Source organism: Engraulis encrasicolus, chromosome 11 (assembly GCF_034702125.1).
Source record: "Engraulis encrasicolus isolate BLACKSEA-1 chromosome 11, IST_EnEncr_1.0, whole genome shotgun sequence".
Classification (NCBI taxonomy): domain Eukaryota; kingdom Metazoa; phylum Chordata; class Actinopteri; order Clupeiformes; family Engraulidae; genus Engraulis; species Engraulis encrasicolus.
Genome location: NC_085867.1, coordinates 56,561,073 through 56,585,309, shown reverse-complemented (window position 1 = coordinate 56,585,309; position 24,237 = coordinate 56,561,073). Strand labels below are relative to the sequence as shown.

The 24,237-nt window shown below is 42.2% G+C and overlaps 1 protein-coding gene across 2 annotated transcripts in view; it reads right to left on the bottom strand.

The window, feature by feature from the left end:
- The window catches only part of cacna1bb (calcium channel, voltage-dependent, N type, alpha 1B subunit, b), a 400,044-nt gene that overhangs the window by 287,187 nt on the left and 88,620 nt on the right, over window positions 1-24,237 (bottom strand). For both annotated transcript variants that reach the window (XM_063211051.1, XM_063211050.1), the window contains exons 13-20: window positions 18,412-18,630; window positions 17,905-18,017; window positions 15,833-15,945; window positions 13,201-13,332; window positions 3,690-3,762; window positions 2,828-2,945; window positions 1,921-1,988; window positions 79-191 (exon numbers count right to left, since the gene is read on the bottom strand). In XM_063211051.1, coding sequence (XP_063067121.1) covers window positions 79-191; window positions 1,921-1,988; window positions 2,828-2,945; window positions 3,690-3,762; window positions 13,201-13,332; window positions 15,833-15,945; window positions 17,905-18,017; window positions 18,412-18,630 — 949 coding nt within the window. The remainder of the gene's footprint in view (window positions 1-78; window positions 192-1,920; window positions 1,989-2,827; window positions 2,946-3,689; window positions 3,763-13,200; window positions 13,333-15,832; window positions 15,946-17,904; window positions 18,018-18,411; window positions 18,631-24,237) is intronic.

Below are 24,237 nucleotides of genomic sequence, written 5' to 3'. Positions count from 1 at the left end.
TCGTCGTACGCTGCTTTGATAAATGAGGGCCAAGGCATCTACCACAAAATGAAGGAAGACTTTTCTTGACTGTCTTACGCTGAGATGGAGATATTAGCTGCTGACATTGGACTGGCCTCCTTGGCCTCCTTGGCCTCCAGAGCCTTCTGCATGGCCAGCTTCTTATTGGCTTCCTCTTGCTGCTCTTCGTCCTACCGTAACCGAGCAGGGGGCACAAAAATAATCATACATGGTGAAAATCAAAAGCCAATAGCAAACAAAGCAACAGGTCCCGGGCAATCAACAGTAAATGATCAGGATATAATACTCTTTATTAACTGTGGTTATCAATTAGGCCATTGTCGTTTAGGCAGCAGTCGTTTAGGCCACAGGGAGCAGTCGTGTAGGCCAGGCTATTTATTCTCCCGAGCAGCTGAAACCTTGTGCCTCCATTTTTTTCATTATTGTAGGCCTACACTCGTTATTAAATATAGCTTAAATCAGCTCTTCTGGTCAGTCTCAATGAGTAGGCTATGCTATATATGATAAATTATTAAATAACCAACTTTGATACTGATATGTTTTTATTTAGAACATAGTGATTTATAAACCAATAAAATTGAATAAAATAATTAAAGTGTTGAGATAAAAGGTCTCTGCCCACAGCAACACGAAGCCAAGGCAATGTTCTCCGACTCGCTGATTCATCACATTATCCGCATTGTCAATGAAAACGTGTGACTGATTTAAAACATGTAATTTGCCTTGGAAATAATCTTAATATTGTTTCGTTTACTTTGTTATTTCTGCCTATTTTTTCTACACATTCTCACAATGCATGAAATATTGTAATTTTAACAATAGTATTTTCAAAAATTCTTAGGAGACGAACCACCAACAACGTGTCTCTAACATCTGGTCAAAAATGGAAACTAGCAACACACATGGGGGGAGGGGACTTTCTTGCTGTATGGCTCAAGGGCCCATGGAGCCATAATCCACCCCTACATGAGATTTGATTTGATTGATTTGATTCTTAATTGTCCACATGTGTGGAAACTTGTCTTCAGTTTCACCATTATAAAAGACATACAGTTGCATTACACATTCAAAGACATTTAAGACAGACACCCCGTTCCACGCAAGAACAATCCGCAATCCGCAATCTAGCGATGTAATAAAATAAAATAAGATATTACAAGGAAAAGCAAGTAAATAAATAGATAACCACATACCATTCCAATAAATATATGTTTACATAAAATACTAGTCATATTGACTCATCTAAGATATAAATCCCTCTTGTTTATTATGTTAACTGCATTTGGGACAAATGATTTCTTGTATAAGTTTCTAGTGGCATTAGGTAGTCTACTCTAAAGCGCCTCCCAGAGGGTAAGTGCTCAAATTCGCAGTGCAGGGGATGGGAAGGGTCACTAATGATCCCCAGTGCTTTTCTTCTCATATTCTCTTGGTACATAGAGTCCAGGCTCCTCTGTGGTTTCCCTATGATTTTTGTGGCCATCTTAATTACTCTGTTTAGTTTAGTCCTCCCCTGAATGTTTAGATTGCCATACCACGTAATCATATTAAAAGACAAAACACTTTCCACTAAACTCGTGTATGCCATTTCAAGTATAGACGTGGGACTGCACATGGTGCTTTATTCCTCCATCTGCCCTGAAGGTATACCAAGTGGGCCTTGAAATCAATTTCTGGAAATCAAAATAATATTTGTGTGTTTCTATTGACTATTTATTTTATTTATTTGGCCCCAAGTTGGAAAAGGTTGGGAACCCCTGCTCCATCCCTTCGTCTTTCCTCCACAGGAGAAGGGGTGACGACTGAGGGATGACGCCAGATGGCAGCAGAAACGACAGGAGGCACCTACTGTAGATACTGTAGAAGAATGCAGACAAAAGGCATCTGAGCTCACTGTACCTTTGTGAGTTCCTGTGCATTAGCGAGATTGTCAACAGCGATGGCCAAGAATACATTTAGCAGAGTGTCTGGCAAGGTTTGTATTAAGGAATATCAATTTCATGACTTTAGTCACTTTGAAATATTGATTTATAAATCAAAGATTGAAAGTTATAAATCACACAGTAACATTTTCGTGAAAATAGGGTTCACTTCTTACTACCCAAGATGTCCACCGTGGAATGAACACTCCCTTCGTCCCATTTTTTTAATAGAGGTTGCATAAGTACTTTTATGTCTGTGCATTATTTTAACAATACACCCTATTGTGAATTGTGGTGCATCTTTCAATGTTGCTTTGAGTTCCCCTCACTGTTTTGTTTGTTTGTTTGTTTGTTTGTTTTTTTAGGTTGCTGCTGTCTCTGTTATTTGTCTAATTTGGATTTTGTCTCAACCGGCTTTAGAATGGCCATCTATGGGCATGTAGCCTAGTAAACAAGCCCCACCCACCAGTGACCAAAATTATTTTTGTCTTCGAGTGGGTCTAGCCTTGGACAATGCCTGAAACTGGCAGACCAATCACAACACAGGAGAATTGTTTTGATTTGTTTTGAATCTTTGGATGCAAAGTGGACAGGGTTATCAGGGAGTGACAACAAAGCGTTGGCCAATAGGCACAGACACAGTTTGAAAAACAACGGGTTGTTCCCATCAACAATCTTCCAATGTTTCATTGATCGGGGCCAGACTAAATATTCACATTTAATCTCACATTTGGTCTGGTGAGAGGTCTGTAAAACATTGAAGACAACTCAGGTTTAATGTTCAAAATAGTGCATTTGTCTATTAAGACCGAAACCTCACTGAGCAGCCACCAAAACCTTCTCTCCTGCCTGCTGTGAATCATGGCCTACATTACGAAGGATACAGTTTCCAAAAAGAGTGAGAATGATGAAATACACAGAAGAGAACATTCCTCCGTGGACGCCCCCCTGCGACTCGATCCCATGATACATCACAGCGTTCCAGTCCTCTCCTGTGAGTATCTGTGGATGGCAAAAAAAAACATGGATTCTACTTCCAGGTAGGACACATTCCATCATACTGTGTACAAACAGCTGGTTATCCTCTTTATGCATGTAAGCATACACTACAGAAATGAAAATGTGGTGAAAATGAAAATGGGTGGTTGTTTAAACTCATTGAACAATAGAAAAAAATCAAATTCTATTTATTGGACACTATCTACATGGTGTATTTGTTTCCAGAATAACCGGAACTGTTAATAATGGTCATGGTCATGGAGGAATCAAGAGACATGTCAAATTTTAGGAGGGGGGCTAATAAAATTGCCCTCAACTGTATCACGATTTTTTAAGATAAAATCTCGATTCTGATTTTTTATCATGATCTTGCATGGAAAAAAGAAAAGAAAAAAACAGGCATTTTATATGCTTGCAATTTGTAATTAGGGATGCAAATAACACGTGCAGAGAGCGCGTGCACAGTGATTAGGATGTATCATGCTGATGTGTGCGTAGGAGCAGCAAACGCACGTTTGATAAAACCCATTTTTTCTGTACTTGTGACCATTCTATATTTCACTCGTAGGACACAATTTAGAAGGCATTTTACAAACTGATGATAAATGAGGCCTCAGAAGTTTTGGGGTCTTTAAACATCTCTTGGATCCCCATGATCCACCTGGAAGTTCTTTGAGGGACCTTCACATTTTTGCAGTGTATTATTACGTCAGCAATGAAAAAAACACATGAAAATAATCAGCCTACCTGGAAGACTGTCATGATAGCCGAGGGGAAGGTATCAAAGTTTGTTGTTGGAGTTTCGTCCCTAAAGTTAAACCTGTGTTAGAAAAAGGAAACAGTCATGAATTTCCCAAATGACAGTGGGTCATTGTGTGCTCTCTCCATAAAAACTTTGAACCAAATAATTCAACATGTCCAAAAGAGGAGAATTTCCCATTAAAAAACTGGTATAATCCTGCATTTGTCTTGCCCGTGATCCCTAATTGTGAGGGGGGGAGGCAGAGGGGGAAAAAGCAGGAAACAGCGTGCCAAAATAGCAAAGCAGGCACAAGATAAACAGGTACTGTTTTGTGTGCTCTCCAGCTGGATATGAGGCTGAGAGAAGCCTTTGACTAATCCAGCCAATAATGGCACACACAGAGCATAAAAATGCAAATCCTCACAGCTGTCGCACTGTCAACCTGTAAGCCCTGAGCCTTCAGAAGCGCCGCTTCCAGAGAAAATGATGTGATGTGCGTGTGTGTGTTGTTTGATAATCGTGCAGCCCTAGTTTGAAGTAGTAACTATGGTTCATTAGTAACTATGTGACACAAAAAGGCAGATTCCAACGATAGTCACAGTGACAGTACTTTGAATAGCACAACAACAAAACACCATTAGGGGTTTATTTTATAACCATAGTTTACTGACAAATCCAGATAGACTAGTACGTTAAAGCCTGAATAGAAGAGTCTCCTGGCTTGTATACCTCTGACTAAAAGAGCCATGAAAGTTTTCTGTCTCACAGACTTTTGTTGTATTGATTCTGATATATTTAATGTTTTAGTTTTTGTATCAGATTGTATTGTATTCCTATAGTACTTTATAAATGCATTATAAATATTCAAAATAATCCCGTTGGCACTGCTCTGTAGTGTAGTTTATGTTATAAACTACCATCCTTGCAATGCCCTGTACAAACTGTAAGTATGAATGTATGAGGCCGCACTAGATACAGTACGTATACACTTATGCACTAAGTATGCACTTTACGCATCTCTGATGGCACTTTACAGTGATGTAGAATTAAAAGTGTCTGTAAAATCAAGCATGGTAGTGGGACATGTGGGGCTGCATGAATACCGTCAACATTGGAAAATTGAATTTCACTGAAAGAAACATGCATACCAACATGTACTGCAAGTACGAAAGTACGTAGATCGTGATACTCTCCATAGAATTTCACTCAAATCTGACACATATATTTAAGCCAGGTGCAGACTCAAAATGTTAAAGTTCAATGTACTGCAAGGATGAAACGCACACCAAGGACCTCTCTTTTAACCCCTTTAAATTGTGTGATGTTTCGGGCTAACAGCCCCTTCTCAGACACTTTCTACAGGATTTTAATCTGGGGTGTACTCACTTTTGTGGGTACATGTTCAAACATTAATGGCTGTATTTTTATTTTTTGGAGTGAACAACAAGTTGAATTAGTTATTGTCACAATCCCTTTGGACACACGCCCTCCTGACCAGCGGAGGGCGCAGAGGAGTCAACAAGCAACACACTCAACCCAGAAGAAGTGACACCATCTTTAAAATGGGTTGAGAATTGTTTGTCACTGTTCATGCATGTGCTCATGTGGGCTGAATCCTCTGTGCCTTTGTCCTTGCCTTGCAACTCAACTTTGGTCAATCTTTTGGACTCTCTCTGGTGTCAAGTTATTCTTTTATTAACAGGTTTGCAGGTAAGTATAACAGAGCGATCGTTCTTCACGTCTCACAAGCACTGACCTAACTCAACTGAACGTGAGGGACCGGAAGCCCCCTCTACATTCTATGGCTTTCACAATAAAAGGCATCACATAGTATTACACCACATCTCCCTTTCTTTGGGACAAAGGGTGGACTACCTTTGTCCCAGCAGGTCTTAAGGGTTTATTCTGCCCTTTTTGCTGGAAGACCTGTTCTGTCCCTGATTCACACGTGAACATTATAAGAACATTTAACTACTTCACTTCAACAAGCAACTTACAACAAAGCAACAAAACTTACTCTGAATCTCCGGTTTCCACTACCTAAAAGCAGATCAATTACTGTACAACAGTCACATTTTATAAAACATTTCACAATCACATTTCACATTTTACAAGTCATCTTCACAATCATATTTTCTTCCTTTTTCCCTTTTTTTTTAAGTGTTCTTGCTTTTCTTTTCTCTTTTTTTGTTTGTTTGTTTGTTTGGGTTTTTTTTTTTCTTTCTTTCTTTCTTTTCTTTTTTTTTTTTGAAAGTCAGATAAGAGTCTCATTGTGTTACCAGTCTTTGTGGCGGTCTCACCTCTCTCCCGGCCCTGGTCTGCACAGTCTCTGCGGTGGTAGATGATGTCACTGGTGGGGCCTCTGGAGTAGGTGGTTCCTCTTCCACCTGTGGCTCGGCGTCGACCACCCCGTTGTTTGTCTGCAGCGGCACCAAGTGATGCCGGTTTCTCCTCAGAGTGCCCTGAGGCCCCTGAACGATGTAGGAGCGAGGAGTGTTGTGTTGTGAGATCACTGTTCCCTCGACTCGAGCATCAGTGACCCACACATCCTCTCCGGGTACGAGTGGGCGCAGGGTCCTTGCTCTGTGCCGCTTGTCGAAGTACCTTGCGTCGTTCTTCCTCTTCTCCTTTTCTTTGGCCCCCACCTCGTCGTAGTCTGGCAAAGCAGGGTTCAGCTGGGTCGGAAGAGTGGGGACAGTAGTACGGAGGCGGCGCCCCATCAACAGCTCCGCTGGGCTGTATCCGTTCTGCAGGGGGGTTGCTCTGTAGGCCAGTAAGGCGAGATATGGATCTGATGCTTTCGTTAACAGGTTTTTCACAGTTTGTACAGCCCGTTCGGCCTCCCCATTACTCTGAGGAAACTTGGGGCTGCTTGTGGTGTGCACGAAGCCATACTTGGCTGCAAAGTCTTTAAAGTAGCTACCTGAAAATTGCGGCCCATTGTCACTTTTAAAAAATTCACAAATACCATGGCGGGCGAACATGGATTTTAGGTGTAGCACTACATCTGTGGATTTTGTGGGTGACAGTAGTGCAATTTCCACGTACCTTGAGAAATAGTCTACGACTAGCAGGTAAGTCTTGCCTCTCAGTGTGAACAGATCAGCTCCCACAGTTTGCCAGGGCCTGTCTGGCATGTCTGTTGGCATCAGCGGCTCTTTGACGTTCTGTCTCTCTTTAATGCAGATTTTGCATTTCAGCACCATGTTGTTCAGCTGGCTGCTGAGTCCTGGCCACCATACTGTGTCTTTGGCCCGGCCCCTGCATTTTGTCACCCCCAGGTGACCCTCGTGTAGCCTGTGCAGCACATCACCTTGCAGCGCTGATGGGATGACAAGCCTTGTACCCCGCAGCAGCAGGCCATCGTGTACAGTCAGTACTGCCATGTCCTCCCAGTAACGTTTCAGCTCTCCCTGTAGTTGGCTTTTGTCAGGCCAGCCATCTGTGCAGTATTTCATCAGTGTGGAGCAAGTGCTGTCTGCTTTCAGGTGCTCGCGCAGGCTGGCCAGATAGTCCCCGCTGACAGGAAGGTTGCTGATTACAGAGTGAACATATACAGTTGAGGACGATATTATTAGCCCCCCTCCTGAAATTAGACATTTCTCTTGATTTCTCAGTAAGAATTACCATTATTCACCGTTTCTGTTCTTTTGGAAACAAATACACTGACGGAGATAATGTTCAATGAGTTGAATTTGGATTTTTCTATTGTTACGATGAGTTTAAACAAAAAAGGGCAAAAATGACAAGGACAAAATTATTAGCCCCCTGATCATTAATAGTCAATATGGCGTCATTTATGAACCAAAACTGACAACAGGCTCTGATAAGTTGCTACCTAGGTTGGCTCGTGCCCCACTAGGGATTTTGGCCCATTTCTTCACTGCAAAGTGTTCTAGCTGGTCCAAATTGCATGGATGCTGAGCATAGACATTAACCACAGACTCTCAGTGGGATTGAGGACTGGACTATGAGCGGGTGATTCCAATATCATGGTTTTAGTGTCCTTGAAGAACCTCTGAACTAATCTAAATGTATGCTTTGGGTTACAATGTTGTTGGAAGACCCAGAAATCCAGATTCAGACCCAGACTCCCTGTGTCTGAGGCTGAATAACAGACTAAAGTTGATGCCCTTCCACTATGTGTAACTGTGGAAACTGCTTAGCCTCATTAGACCAAAGAAGCATTGGACACCTGCCTAGATGATTGTTATTGACCTGGCCTCACCTGGAGGTTTTTTCCCCCCCAAGAAAGACAGTTGTTAGGGCTTGTCATCATATTGGGCTTTGGGGCCATCATCACAGAAGAACACCTTTACTAAAGGCAGTGCATATCAGAGTGTTATTGAGCTTTGCCTGTGAACATTTGAAAGTCAAAAATGAGTTTTGAACGTCTCTGCTTTCATCTGATGATATTCAATTGCACCTGCTTTGATGCATGAATTCTGCTTCTGTCAGGTGAAGAAAGGGATAGGCCTTGAATCATTATAAGATGGTTTCCACAATTAAACATGGTGGTGGATGCATCATTTTGTGGCAGCCTCAGCCACAGGAAACCTTGTGTGGGTGTACGGCACCATAATAACTGAAAATTATGATAGAATGTGGAAAGTGACCTTGCAAAAATATGCTCATAGAGGGAGTTAAGATATTCACTGGATCTTTCAATAAGATAATAACCCAAAACTTGCATCCAAAATAGTTCAAATGTTCTTCAAGGATACTAAAACCATGGCCATGGAGTGGTTCAGACCTCAATCCTTTAGATACTATTTGAAGAGTGCTGAAAATTAATGTCCATCCTCAACATCCATGCAATTTGGACCAGCTTAACTATTTGCAATGACAAAAATGGGCCAAAATCCCTGGTAGGACATGTGCCAACATAGTTAACAACTAATCAAAGTGCCTGGTGTCAATTTTTGTTCATAAATGGCACTGTATTGACTATTAATGATAAGGGGGCTAATAATTTTGTCCTTGCCATTTTTACACTTTTTTGTTTAAACTCATTGTGAAAATGGAAAAGTCCAAATTTAACTTATTGGATACTATCTCCATGGTGTATTCGTTTCCAGAATAACATATATTTATTAATAATGATCATTCTCAATTATCAATGAAGAGATATGTCTAATTTCAGGAGGGGGGCTAATAATATCGTCCTCAACTGTATGTTGGTGTTCTCCAGCAGTCTTGTGTCTGTGTGTGTTTGTTTAGATCTCAGAGGAGCTCGAGATAAGGTGTCGGCTGTCCATAGGCTTTTACCGGGGACATGCTTGACTATGTAGTCGTACCTCAGAAGCCGCATCCTAAATCTTTGGATTCTGGGTGGGAGGTCATCCAGAGCTTTGCCTCCCAGCAGACTCACCAACGGCTTGTGGTCGGTTTCGAGCTCGAATTGTCTTCCCAGGATGAAACTGCTGAACCTTTCACAAGCCCACGTTGCTGCCAGTGCCTCCTTCTCTACTTGGGCGTAGCGTTGCTCTGTCGGTGTCATGGATCGTGATGCGTACGCCACAGGTGACCAGCCATCTTTGTTCTGCTGCAGCAGGACCGCACCTAGGCCGAAAGAAGAGGCATCAGCAGAGATTTTCAATGCACTGTTGGGGTTGTATAGTGTGAGCACTGGTGTGGATGACAGCTCAGCTTTCAGCTGATCGAAGGCGGCCTGTTGTTCTTCTCCCCAGTACCAGTGGTTTTTCTTGGAGAGCAAGTCTCGTAGAACTTTGTGCTTTTCAGCCAGGTGAGGTATGAAGCGCCCCAGCTGATTGATCATACCCAGGAAACTCCTGAGTTCGCTGACATTTTTAGGCGGATCCATCTCTTGTACTGCGCTCGTCTTCTCTGGATCTGGCTTCACGCCGTCTGCTGAAAGCACATGACCCAGGAATTTGACTGTGTGTCGTGTGAGCTCACATTTGTCCATGTTGAGTGTAATGCCAGTCTCTTGTGCTTTCTGAAGCACTGCATGTAGCCGCATGTCATGCTCATCCTGTGTCCGTCCCCATACCAGCACATCATCCATGTGACACAGAACCCCGTCTAGGCCTGCGGTCACCTCCGTCATCATCATCCTCTGGAAATGCTCTGGGGCCGAAGCTATGCCAAAGGGTAGCCGATTAAAGTAGTAGCGCCCAAAGGGAGTGATGAAGGTGGTGTATTTGGCAGACTCTTTCGTCAGTGGCACCTGCCAAAGGCCCATGTTGGCATCTAGTTTACTGAATACTGTTGCACCTGCTAGCATGCCCAGTGTGTGCTCAACTGATGGCAGGATCGTTCATTTTTGTATAATCGACACAAATGCGAACAGTACCTTCTTTTTTTGGCACCACCACCATCCCGGCACACCACTCGGTCGGCTCCTCGATCTTGGTGTTCACGCCCATCTTCTCCATGCGACCTATCTCCTCCCTCACTTTTCCCATGAGCGGCAGAGGGACTCTGCGAGACGTTGAAAGAGAGAAGGGCACCGCACCTGGTTTCAGTTTCAGTGTGTATGGCCTCCGCACAAGGCCCAAGCAGCTGCACAGCTTCGGATACTGTTGTTTCACCGTGTCCATGGTGATGCTGTCCGCTCTGCTTACAAGTTGGAGCTGTTGAAAGGCAGGCCGACCCAGCAGTGCAGTGTGCAGGTCTTTGACGACATAAATGTCCTCTTCTGCCATCTTCTCGCCTCTGCGCAGTGTCTCTCTAGCTACGCCCAGGACATTGAGTACATTGCCACCAGGTCCGAACAGCGGGCGTGTTGATGCCTCCAGTCGTGTCACATCTAGCCCCCCAGCAATGTCACCGTACACCTCGGCCGGCAGGGCAGTGACATCGGCACCTGTGTCTATCTTAAAGCACACTTTTTTGTCTCTGACTTGTAGCTGCACTGTCCATGGATCTTTTCCAGCATCCACAGCCCCGAGGAAAAAACTGTCCTCTTCCTCTACTGTAACAGCATTCAGGGAAGTTGCACTGTTCCTACACACTTTGCTATAATGTCCTTTCTTTCCACAACTGTGACATACAGCATCTGTCGCAGGGCATTCTGCTTTTCCATGTACTGGCGTTTTCCCACATCTATAGCAGGCCTTTGCACTTTGCTGCGATCGTGCAGGTTTGTATCTGCCTGGAGCCTGTGCCAGCTTGGCGGGGAATTTGGGCTTTCTGTAGCTAGCGGTAGCATGCACAGCATCGACATTGTTGCATTCGCTATTTTCACCTCTCAGGTCCAACTGCTGTCATCGTATTTCTTCCGAAAGTCTCGTCTTTTCCATGGCAGTTTGGAGCGTGAGGTCTTTGTCTAGCTGTAACTTCTCGGACAAGGACACGTTTCTCAATCCGACTACCAGCCTGTCGCGAATCAGCTCCTCATGTAACTGTCCATAATTACAATGTTCGGCTAAACTGTATAGAGCAGTGATGAAGGAATCCATCGTTTCCCCCGGCAGTTGTACGCGCTGATTAAACTTGGCTCTCTCATATATGACATTCTTTTTCGGTACGAAGAATGCATCAAAGCCTGCTTTCACGTCTGAGTATTTCTTCCTAGCATCTGCTGTTAGCGTTAGCCCCTTTAGCACATCCTCGGCTTCATCGCCCATGCAATACACCAGCGTGTTTACCTGGTTTTCCTCTGGCGTTGCGTTTAAGTTGCTTGCAAGCCGAAAGCGGTCGAATCTCCTAATCCACCGTTCCCATTCTTGTGGCTTTGTGAAATCAAATGGCTCCGGAGGTTGTATGGTGAACGTTGCACTTGGCGTCGGTCGCGCCATTTCTGCCAGCTCGTCCCTCGTTTCGCCGCCAGAACCACCTGCCAGACTTTCGTTTAATCCGCTGGATGTACGACTTCCCCTCTTTGTCTTCTTTTTCATCTTTTAACTTTCTCCGATCATGCGTCGTCGCCCATTTCTGACACCATGTCAAGTTATTCTTTTATTAACAGGTTTGCAGGTAAGTATAACAGAGCGATCGTTCTTCACATCTCACAAGCACTGACCTAACTCAACTGAACGTGAGGGACCGGAAGCCCCCTCTACATTCTATGGCTTTCACAATAAAAATTAATATAAAATAATTAATTAAAATAAAAAATGTTACTGTTTTTTTTTATTTACTTGATTAATTTGTTAATACTCATATTATTACTATTATTTACTTTAATTTATTATACTTCATGATATACTTCATGAATTTAGACTTTATTTGACTACTTCTTTTGGTTACTTCTATAGGCCTACTTCAAACTACGCAGTGTTGTTGCTCCACCCACAATTTCGTTGACTTCATTGACAATGACAATAAACTCCTTGAAAAAAGGCATCACATAGTATTACACCACATCTGTGAACTGCCTCCTGGAACTGCACACTTGGTCACGGTACTGTGTCTGCCTTGTCACTTTATGTTCTACTACCCCATTCTTGGAAATCATCGTCACGCTGCCTCTTTTGTGTACTTGGACAGCCTGATCTCCAAAAATTCCGTGCTCCAGGACACGGATGTTAAGGACACGAAATCCGTGTCCAGGAGCACAGATTTTGCCAAAATTCCGTGCTCCTGGACACGGAATTGTTTTCCGTGCTCCTGGACACGGAATTGTTTTCTGTGCTCCTGGACACGGAATTGTTTTCCGCACTGTGTTAACTCATTAGAAAATACATACCAAATGCTAATCCTAAACAAAATAATGCTACAGCAATTTAAGTTGTGCCCTGACCAAAACATTCCCTAACCTTAGCCTGTCATTAACGACATATTTTTGAGAAATACCTTTTCCAGTTGGTTGCTAGGCTATCAAATTCATATAATGAATGAAAGAAAACTAGCTGTGCCCAGACCAAAACAACCCCTAACCCTAACTTGTCAGTAAGAAATGTTTTTTTGAGAAAAAATATTTGAAATGAGAAAAGTCCTGAGAAAACACAAGGCTGTGGAAACATAGAGAGTACAGAGAGAGCACTTCTGTGTGTTCATCACGGAAAATAATTCCGTGTCCAGGAGCACAGAATTTTGGCAAAATCAGTACTCCTGGACACGGATTTTGTGTCCTTAACATCCGTGTCCAGGAACACAGAATTTTTGGAGATCATGTTGACTTGGATCATGGACTACATGTAAACTCTGAATACTGGACTGTGCTTGTGAAGATTATTCTACCTTTGAAGACTGCCTAAGTTCTGTAATTACCAAGCCTGACTTTTGTTGTGAATTCATGCGTGACATCCTAAGTTTGTTTTCTGAACCTACTCCTTTATTGACATCTTGAAGATTCTGTTGAAGTAAAAAGTCTGAACAACACCTGCAACTGTGCTCTTATTTCCAGTCTGACAGTTATATATGCTTTATACAGGTTACTAATCATTGTGTCAAAGTGAAATTTCTTTAATATTGTCCTATGAAAAGATATACCGGGTACTAACAAATCTGCAAACATGTGAGGGGTATGTCCAAGACAAATTTTCCTCGGCACGAATAAAAAGAATCTTCAATCTTCAAAATAAACTATGTAGAAAAAATGTCACTCACTGGCCACCGAAGAGCTGCATCCCCAGCAGAGCGAAGACAACGATGAACAGGAAGAGCAGGAAAAGTAAACTGATAATGGACTTCATGGAATTGAGAAGAGACACTACAAGGTTCCGCAAGGAGTTCCAGTACCTGAAAAAACAAAGATGAAGGAAGAAAATGAAGTTTCATTGCAAAAGGACTTTAACAACGTTTTTTTTTTTTTTACTTTCGTATTTTATTATTGGAAATGACTGATCAGACGTTCTTTCATCTAGTGAATTCTTGCCAATCAAATATTTTGAGAACATACTTTTCACACCTATATAAAATGCATTTTGCAATGCAATGCAATGCCATGCCTAGTACATAAATATCCATTTTGGAATATTTTGAGAAATGGGCATGTCATTTTCTAACGATGCTCTTCAAATATTGTGGTACATGACACCAAAATACAGTGCCTCCACTTACTATTGGCACCCTTGAAGTTTAAGTACATTATGGGACATATTTCCAGACAACAAATAATAAGGTCAAACATGATTTTTCTATAGATAGCTTGTGGTTGATACTAATATAAAAATAATGAACAGCATTAAATACTAAACTATGAGAGGGAAAAAAATGAAGACGTTAAAGCTCCATGGATCACTGGTATTGGCACCCTTTACTGTATACCATTGTGGAAACCTAATTTGACTCAATTATGGTAAATCGCAAATGGGAATCACCTTTGACTACTTGCTTTTGCCCATATGACATGAATTAGGCAAGGAATTATGATATTTGTGTTTAAATAACCACGTGTTACAGCTTGTGTGTCTTTCACCAATGTGAAGACAGAGGACCTGCCTGAGGACACCACAAATACTATTATTTGCAAAAACAAGACCTCCAAATAATAAAAGGTCATCTCAAAAGACCTTGGTATAACATTTTCAACACTGTGTTGAGTTATTCAGAAATCTGCCAAATATGGAGCTGTAAAGAACATCCTTGGATGTGGGGGTAGGGGAAGAAATTATGATCAAAGTATTTGGAAGTCGGTGCAAATAATGAAAAAACACAGGGGCTAACATCTACAGACCTGACTGTCAACTTTGAACTGTTTTGGATAGTTAATTACAAAAGTATAGAGAAGACCAGTAAAGACTTGTGAGGAATAGTACCAACCCCACTGTGGCAAATGAAAATAAGCTTCACAAGATAATCAACATGGCCATCAAGATTTCTTGCTAGCCACTATGCATGGCCATGACTGTTGAGACAAGGGCGGTAGTTTTAGTTGAAAGCGAAGTGAAAGCCCAACTGGGAAACTCCCAACTGCCCTTGTCATTGTGAGACAGCACTCCACAGCACACAAGTGAACACTACACACAACGAAATTGCATTTATGCCTCATCCGTGCAAGGGGGCAGCCCCCAATGGCGCCCGAAAAGGGAGCGGTGCGGCAGGACCATACAATGCTCAGGGTACCTCAGTCATGGAGGAGGATGGGGGAGAGCACTGGTTAATTACTCCCCCCACCATCCTGGCGGGTCAGGAGTCAAACCGGCAACCTTTGGGTTACAAGTCTGATGCCCTAACCGCTTAGCCATGACTGCCCAAACCAATCAGCCCAATCTGGCCCTTTGGCCAATATTCTAAAATCACTGTGGCCCATGAGCCAAAATTATTGCCTAACATCATGCATATGAGTTGTTGCCCCCATGCAGGAGGTTCAAGTTGCCTTCATTGCAGACAAATAGAGCCCACAGATCATTCATACCCACTAGTTCATCCTTGAGAAAGAGCTTTTTTCCTCATGCCATCTGCTTACTGAATTCCCCCTAATTAATTTGATTGAACACACACGCGCTCGCACACGCGCGCACGCGCGCACACACACACACACACACACACACACACACACACACACACACACACACACACACACACACACACACACACACACACACACACACACACATCTTTTATTTCTATTATATTTCTTCTTCACATTTCTTCTACACACTTGTTTTGCACCGGTCATGCATTTCAATACAAGTGACACGAAAGTGTCTCTATGTACTTCACAAATAAATATCCTTGAATCCTTGTTAAACAACTGGGTAACACTTAACTTAAAGCCCATTCTAAAGTGCATTATGAGTGTATTTATAACAAAGATAAGCTAGATGTATAGTTTTAACTGTTGATATAATACATCATGAAGCATTATGTGTGTAGCCATAATGCATTGTGACTAATTATGATGTGCATTACAATTTGTTATAAATACGCTCATAATGCACTATAGAATGGGCTTTAAGTAAAGCGTCACCAACAGCGATATAACATATTGCACTTTCGTTCTGAATAGCTGCACTTTAGCATTGTACTCTATAGTTGTTTTTTTTGGTCATATTGTCAACCTGTCTTTTTGTCCTTTTTCTGGGGTGGATGGAGAGTATGGGGTTGTCTATTGTGTTTTATGTATTGTGCATTGTGTTTGTTTATTGTGTGTTTTGTAACTGTATCAGACGTAGGGGTACTGTAAATGGCACAGAACTTTTTTTCCGAAAGCACAATAAATATTCTACCTATATCTACTTATCACTATTCCCCGGAGAGGTGTGTCACAGGCAACACTGTGTGGGTAGCAACTCACTTTGTAACTTTGAAAATCCTCAGTAGGCGCAGCGCCCGTAGAACACTGATGCCAATTGAAGCCCCCGGATAGATGGCTGCCACAACCACTTCCAGTATGCTCCCCAGGATCACCTGAAAGTGATACATGCACACGCACACGCACAAGCACACACACATGCACACGGCTATTGAGTCAATCAATACCACTAGAAGGTTAGCAATTTTGCCTCAAAATAACCTAGCTCACTGTCATAATGACAAAGACAGTGACAGGATCAGCATTATAGATATGCCACCAATTGCAAAGCACTGGCAGCTAGTCAGTCACACTTACAATCTCCCAGCAACAGATGGTGACCATGGTTAACTTTAGTCCTCTAATTAGGACTGAAGGCAATGTGCTGCAGGAAGCCCCAATATAAATAGTATATAAACTTTGGGGCCTGACAGCATGAATGAAGAAGATGGGAAGTGGCAGACTGGTTGGAACCAGTGTTGCCAGATTGGATAGTTTCTTGCCCAATTGGGCTGTTTAGGATGACTGTCTGCGGTGAGAAAGGGTTAAAAAGGGCATTTGGACAGCTTTTTCTGTGAATTTATAGACATAGAAATCAATAGAATATCATTCAATTCTGGTAGGATTTAGTGCCTCCAGGTGGGTTTGAGCCGGAAATCATCGGTCTCATCTGGCAACGCTGGCAAGAACAGGGAGGGAGGTGGTGGTGGTAATTAACCCTAAAGAGACCAACATATTTTGTGTGCTCCATTTCACAAGAAATAAAATTTCCCTCTCAGAGTTTGTCAAGCCATAATGTTGTGCTTGTCATTATAATCAAACAAATATTGGGGTCATGTATGACCTCGAGAGGATCCATGAGATGTTCAACATTACTACACTACTTGCAAAAAGTGTTGTCGCCTATCCATGTTTTTGGAAAAACAGCTAATAACCTGACTTTCAATGTATCACTTGGCTTCAGAAGTCGCTCATATGAAAGCTAAAACCCTCCAAAATTAAGTTGTATGTCCAAAAACAAATGTAATGCACCAAAGGAAGATTAACCATTCAATGAACACAGAAAGGGCAGATTTTCACAGAAATAGAAAATAATGTGAAAATGAGCAGATAAGTCACTTCAAAGCACTTCAAGTACACAGATCAGGTGTCATACTTAATCACTGAATCACTCTCACCTCTTCAGAAAATCAACTTTGACCTTAGGTGTATGTTTAGGGTCATTGTAATCATGGAAAGCAACAAAATGAAAAACAATGAAGGTAAATGTGTAATGGTAACATATTAACTATTCGTAGAGCAATACATCTATAAATTCATGATTTAATCAATGATGAAAGCCCTCAAACACCAGAGCATGCTTGCAACCCCACATACTGTAAGAGCTGTATCCCTACCATGTTTCACTTTATGCACCATGTATTTTTTTTTCAGATTCTTCATCTCCAACACCATACAGCTTTGATGCTATCAGTTCTAAAATGATTGATCTTGCGATCTTGACGTCAGAGTATGAGTCCCATAACATTTTCATAAAATAGCAGACCAGAACTAAAACCTGAGATAATCACATCCTACTACCATTCAGCATGAATGACCACTGAATGAGTTCATAAAAAAAGTGTGTTGCTGTTGATTACACGCCTTTGAGGTGAATTTTGACATAACATCAATTAAGTTTGAACCATCGGTCGCTGCCATCCAAAAACCGCTCGAGTTCTATTTTCCAAATGCAGTGCGGAGCGGAGCCGGCTCCCACGCCGCTACTGCCCGACTACCTCCGGTTGGTTTGGAAGGACAGATCTGTCTCCATGTATTTTCACCGGTCGCCAGCCGGCGGTTGTTTCCGTCGCGGGGCGGTCCCCGCTCTGGTGTGAATTAGGCCAGATGCGACATTGACAGCAGTAGCAGTTGCAGCAGCAGCTTAGCTAACATTGTGTGTGTGTGTGTGTGTGTGTGTGTGTGTGTGTGTGTGTGTGTGTGTGTGTGTGTGTGTGTGTGTGTGTGTGTGTGTGTGTGTGTGTGTGTGTGTGTGTGTGTGTGTGTGTGTGTGTGTGTGTGTGTGTGTGTCTCACCCCAAAGTCAAAGCAGTTAAACGAAGAGTGGAAGTAGTTCCTGGGGCCAATGCCATACATCTTAAACGTCATCTCTGTCAAGAACAAACCCAGGAACACAAATTCTGCAAGATCTGACACAGAAACACACAGTTAGAGATTAGAGAGGCTAAAACTATGGGACAAGATTATTCCATGATGAGATCAAGGTTCACTTTTTTGATTTAAAGGTCCAGTACAGATCCTGGCCATATAATTAGAATATAATTTAAAAAGTTGTTTTATTTACATAATTCCATCAATAATGTTTAACTTTCGTGGATTGTAGATGCAATGCCCACATTTTGAACTACTCCATTCATTCATTTGATCATTTTTATATATTTTGGTCTTCCAGCTCCAAGAAACTTAAATTAAGGAATTCACATTGTTAGAATATTGTAATAAAATCGCAATTTTCTTCAGAAAAACAGAACCACACATCCCTAGCCCAGGACAAACCGAAACCGTTTTTTAAATGCTACTCACAGAGTGCTTGGGTGAGCCACTCAGGCTGGTCATAGTGCACGATGGCCACACAGAGGGTGTTGAGACCGACGACACACAGCACAAACCAGTAGAAGCTCTGGGCCTTCACCATGCGACGGATGAAGAAACGCACCCGCTTCTCCTTGCGGCGGAAATACGAGGAGCCATCATTCTTGCCACTTTTCAGGCTAACCCGACCGAATGGAGAACCTGGGGGGGCTGATAAGAGAGGGGGGAAAGAGAGAAACAGCAAGACGTCATCCTCCTCCGTATTTGTAATCATTTGTTTCAAGATTCAAGATTTTGTTTGTCACATGCTTTCTTGTGCTGGTACAATTGGCAGTGAAATGAAGGCTGCAACTGCTCTCTGCTGTATAGTAATGAAGTAAATAAACAAATAATGGGTAAACAATGGAAGAAATGAGGAAGAAATAATAAAATAAACTAGAATTCACTCTGAGAGTGCAGACCTCCGCCAAGGAAGCTGCTTGTTAGAACATTTGACTATGTTACACATGATTTTTGTTTGAAGACTTTCTGCCTTCTTTCGGTGGAATTACTGTAGAAACTGGAATGTCAACATTTGCCCTGTCCCGCAGTCTAATTTGCAGTCACTAGGGGTGTCTAGATTTGTACATTAGCAATGGTGAAGAATCTTTTTAAAAAGTCCTGGTTCCGGTTCTTGATCTGGATCACCACCATAAATTAAACACTTCCTTGGGTCATTACCAACAACTCCACCAAGTTTCATCCAAATCCGTTCATACACTTTTGAGTTATCATGCTGACAAACAGACAGACAGACAAACCAACGTGACCAAAAACATTACTGTACCTCCTTGGCGGAGTTAAAAATGAATTGTTGATGCTTTGACTACTAATTGATTCATGGCTGGATTTTTTTGTCCAGTTAGACTAGATTAAAAAACTGTGTAGAGTAGAGTAGAGTAAATAACAATAGGACTTGTACGAGTCCCCGGTTCTTTGAGGAATTGAGAGAAGACTACTCTCTATGGGATGCGTCCTCGCAGTACAATTCCACTGAAAACTTATCAAAATCATGCCGAAGGCCACTGGCTGCCTCCTTTCCCGCTGTCATCGGGGGCATATACAGTGAGGACAATAAGTATTTGATCCCTTGCTGATTTTGTTGGTTTGCCCACTAATAAAGACATGATCATTCTATAATATTAATGATAAAATGTATTCTAATATGGAGAGACAGAATATCAAAAAGAAAATCCAGAAAATAACTTTGAAGAATATATTTTAATTGATTTGTATTCCATTGAGGAAAATAAGTATTTGACCCCTCTAATCAAAGAAGACAAAATACTTGGTGGCAAAGCCCTTGTTTTCTCGTACAGAGGTCAGATGTTTCTTTCAGTTAATGACAATGTTTGTGGATATATTAGAAAGGATTTTTGTCCACTTTTCTTTGCAGATCATCTCTAAATCATTTAAGTTGTATGACTGTAGCTTGGTAAATGGGAATTCTGTTCCCTTCACAGGATTATTATAGGGTTAATGTTTGGAAACTGTCTAGGCCACTTCATGACCTTAATGTGCTTCTGCTTGAGCTACTCCTTCGTTGCTTGGGCTGTATGTTATGGATTATTATCATATTGGGAGGCCAATCCATGACCCACCTTCAGTTTAGTGGTAGTGGGAAAGAGGTTATATTTTGAGGGAGGAAACCAACGCACACCAGAGGTTTCGAGGTGCAGGTAGCGGGTGCAAGATCAATTTGGCAGAAGAAGGTACCGCACACTCTTGTCCATCGTGCTGCAATTTATTGACAAACAACGTTTCGGCCCGTATGGCCTTTCTCAAGTTTTACAAAAGCAAAGTGAAGACACCCCTTATAAATTGTCCTCTGGTTTGTGATTGGCTGACAACAGCCGGTTAATCAGTTCAGTGACACCTGCCAGACAAGATGAAATCTCATCTTGATTACAGTTTGTTTTCTTTACACATTGGCAGTAATGTCAAAAAGAGGTAAGACAATTTATAAAAATTAAAAAAACAAAAAAAAAACACATAGTGATACACCAGCCCCTGTGAGTGCAAGAGATCCAAATCCCAAGTAAACTATATACATTACGTGATGGGAAGGCAAAGTGAGAGCAACACTTGCAATTTTAAGATCAGGCCACTAGAGGCCGTCATGAAAAGTATTGTCTCATCTTGACACCCATCACCAAAGGCCAGATGATCTGCACAATAAGATTGAGTCTACCTAGAGAAAACATTTTAATTCAAATTCCACATTTAGACCAAAGGGAACCAATGTCTTAAGAGAGTGGATATAATAATTTTCTCTCTGAGATAATAAACGTTCTAGGTTACCCCCCCGTCTAGGCAGAGATACCTTCTCAATCCCTATGTATCTTAGTGCAGAGACCGAATGGTCAGCTTCCACAAAATGCGCAGCTACTGGATAGTTAAGGTTTTTACAACGAATAGTGCTGCGATGCTCTGCAATGCGTACTTTTAACTCCCTACTAGTTTTTCCAACATATGACTTTCCACATGGGCACGTAATCAGATAAATAACAGATTTTGTGTTACATGTGATAATGCCCTTAATGGGAATACTTTTACCTGTGTGGGGGTGTTTGAATGTAGTGCATTTATAAGTATAACTGCATTGCGCGCAGGAGCCACATTTACGGTTACCATCCGGAATAGGGGTTAGAACCGACTTGGAGGGCACAATCAATGGTGGAAGATCAGAGTTTACTAACCTGTCTCTTAGGTTTTTGCCACGTTTGTAAACTATTCGTGGTGGGTTCTGAAATGCATCACCAAGATTAATATCTGATTTGAGTATGTACCAGTGACGGTTAATAATACTCTTCAGTTGCTCAGAACATTTTGAATAGCATGTTGAAAATATAATGGCGGGTTCTTCTTTTTTCTTTGGCCTGTAACGCAATAGATCCGACCTGTGTCTTTTTATGATTTTGTCATTTGCAGAGATGATTTGAGATGACTTGTATCCGCGCGCTCGAAACTTGGACTCCATGGTGTTTATGTTGCGTGCGTAATCAGCCTCTCTACTGCAGATACGCTTGACTCTGCAGAACTGACTATAGGGGAGGCTGTTTTTAAGTGGAAGAGGATGACAAGAGTCTGCTCTTAAAAGACTGTTGCGTGCTGTCGGTTTAGTAAATAAATCAGTGTACAGTGTGTCATTTTCCCGTATGATCCACACATCCAAGAAGCTGATACGGGTCGAATCGAAGTCCATTGAAAAAGTTAAACATTCGGTGCAGTTATTAAGATAAGTAAAGAAATCTTTTAAGTCATCAATGCTCCCACGCCACAGGGCCACTACGTCATCTATGTAACGTTTCCAGAGTATTAGATGTTGTGTGAACCTGTTGTTGACCTGGATGTGTTTTTCTTCAAACAACCTCATGTATATATTAGCGAAGGACGGGGCAAAGGGACTGCCCATCGCTACCCCTCGTTTCTGTAAGAACCATCCATCTTGAAACAGGAAATAATTGCACGTCAGGATTAATTTGGCAAATTCCAGTATGCAGTTTGTGGATGGGTTTTGGGAAGTTGCTCGTTTGGAAAGAAAATGTTCTAATGCCTCCAAACCTTCGTCATGGGGTATAGAGGTATATAGAGCGTTCACGTCAAATGTCACAAGAATAATCTCATCTGCTGGAAGAGGGTTAACAGTGTCAATAACTGACAGTAAATGCCCAGTATCTTTGATAAAAGATGGTGCAGCCTCTGCTAGGGGGCGAATAAAATGGTCAACAAAAGTAGACATGGAGGCTGTTAAAGAGCCTATACCAGCCACGATCGGACGACCAGGGGGCTTTTGGAGGTTCTTATGTATTTTAGGAAGCGTGTAAAAGGTCGGGATGACTGGGTTATCTACTCTTAAGAACTGCATCTCTTTTTTACTTATGTCTCCTGTATGAACAAATTCATCAAGTGTATCAAAAATCAGATTTTGGAACGATCGAGTTGGGTCCCCAGGTAATTTTTCATAAAACACATCATCGGTTAGTTGTCTTTCACATTCATTCACATAGTCAATTCGATTTAAAACCACAAGACCTCCTCCTTTATCAGCAGGTTTAATAACTAGGGATTCGTCTGATCGTAAATCATTCAGTGCTTTTTTCTCATCAGCCGATAAGTTACTATGTGTGTTGAATTCGTGTTTTCTTTTCAACAGTTCAGTCGCATCTTGGTCAACCAATCTACAGAATGTCTCAATCGAGGCACTGCGGTTGGCTGGAGGTATAAAGTCACTTTTTGGCCGAAAGAGGGTATTTGTGTGTTGGTGTTGTGACTCAGATGTATTTATGTCCAACTGGGATGCTGACTGAGTGGTGGCAAAAAACTCACGCAGCCTAATGTTGCGAAAAAACTTAAATAGATCAACCTTCACATCAAAGTCATTTGGTTGTGTAGTGGGAACAAAGGATAAACCCTTATTGAGAACTGAAAGATGAGAGGCGTTTAGTGTCTTACTGGAGAGGTTGAAGACAGTTATTTCTTCAGCGCTTTGTGTGGTTAGGTCCGTGTGCTCTGCGTACGTGCGCGCGTCCAACGTGGCTGTGTTTCCACTGGATTTCTTCTTGATGCTGCGCCGCGTGCGGCCTTTGGGGGGCGTCCTCGCCCTCGTCCACACCCGCGCTGCTGTGGCGCTGTGACGTGGGTCCTGTTGGTTAAAAAACTGTAAGTTGACGCAGTGGAAACATCAGATGAGTTGTCGAAGGTAGATTGGAATTCTCTGGGGCGTGCCTTGCGTGTGGAGCGTGGGCCTGATCTTCTTGCGGGATTCCTCCAAAAGTAGACGTTGCCTTCAGCCACATCCTTCGTATCTCTCTGGAATTTCTTGATCTTGAATTCTTTGATTTCGTTGGAAAGCTTTTTTATTTTTTCTTCGTTGTTCTTGAGGATGTCGTTGAACTCAGTTTCATTCTGGATACTGTTCTTGAGTGATTTGGTTTGGTCTGCGATGGCGAGGTCAATCACAGCCAGTTCTTGTTTCAGGTTGTCAACCAATAAAGTCATTAGGTCGAAGGAGCACTTGTTGAGAATAGCGCACCAACTGTCGCAGAATTCAGCCGTCTTGTTTCCCAACATCGGTTCCTTTTGCCATCTCAGTCCACGGGGGATCATCCCTTTCCTCACGTAGTCACTCAGGGTCACCATATGAAAATAGGTGTTGGTTCTTTGTGAAGTCAGATCAAACAGCTCAGAGCCCATCTTGGTGTGATCAACGTCATCTGAAGGTGAACTGAACAAAGAGTCAGTGACCAAAATATCTTCGATGTCTTTTTGGCTGTATGAAAGCATTTTCGGTTGGGTTTGCTGATGGCCTGTGAGGGCTTCTGAGTCGGATTGCGTTGCCGGCATCTTGTGTGGACGATTCTGGGTGCTGTCGGTTGGGGAAGCGTCTATATTTTGAGGGAGGAAACCAACGCACACCAGAGGTTTCGAGGTGCAGGTAGCGGGTGCAAGATCAATTTTGTAGAAGAAGGTACCGCACACTCTTGTCCATCGTGCTGCAATTTATTGACAAACAACGTTTCGGCCCGTATGGCCTTTCTCAAGTTTTACAAAAGCAAAGTGAAGACACCCCTTATAAATTGTCCTCTGGTTTGTGATTGGCTGACGCCAGCCGGTTAATCAGTTCAGTGACACCTGCCAGACAAGATGAAATCTCATCTTGATTACAGTTTGTTTTCTTTACACATTGGCAGTAATGTCAAAAAGAGGTAAGACAATTTATAAAAATTAAAAAACACATAGTGATACACCAGCCCCTGTGAGTGCAAGAGATCCAAA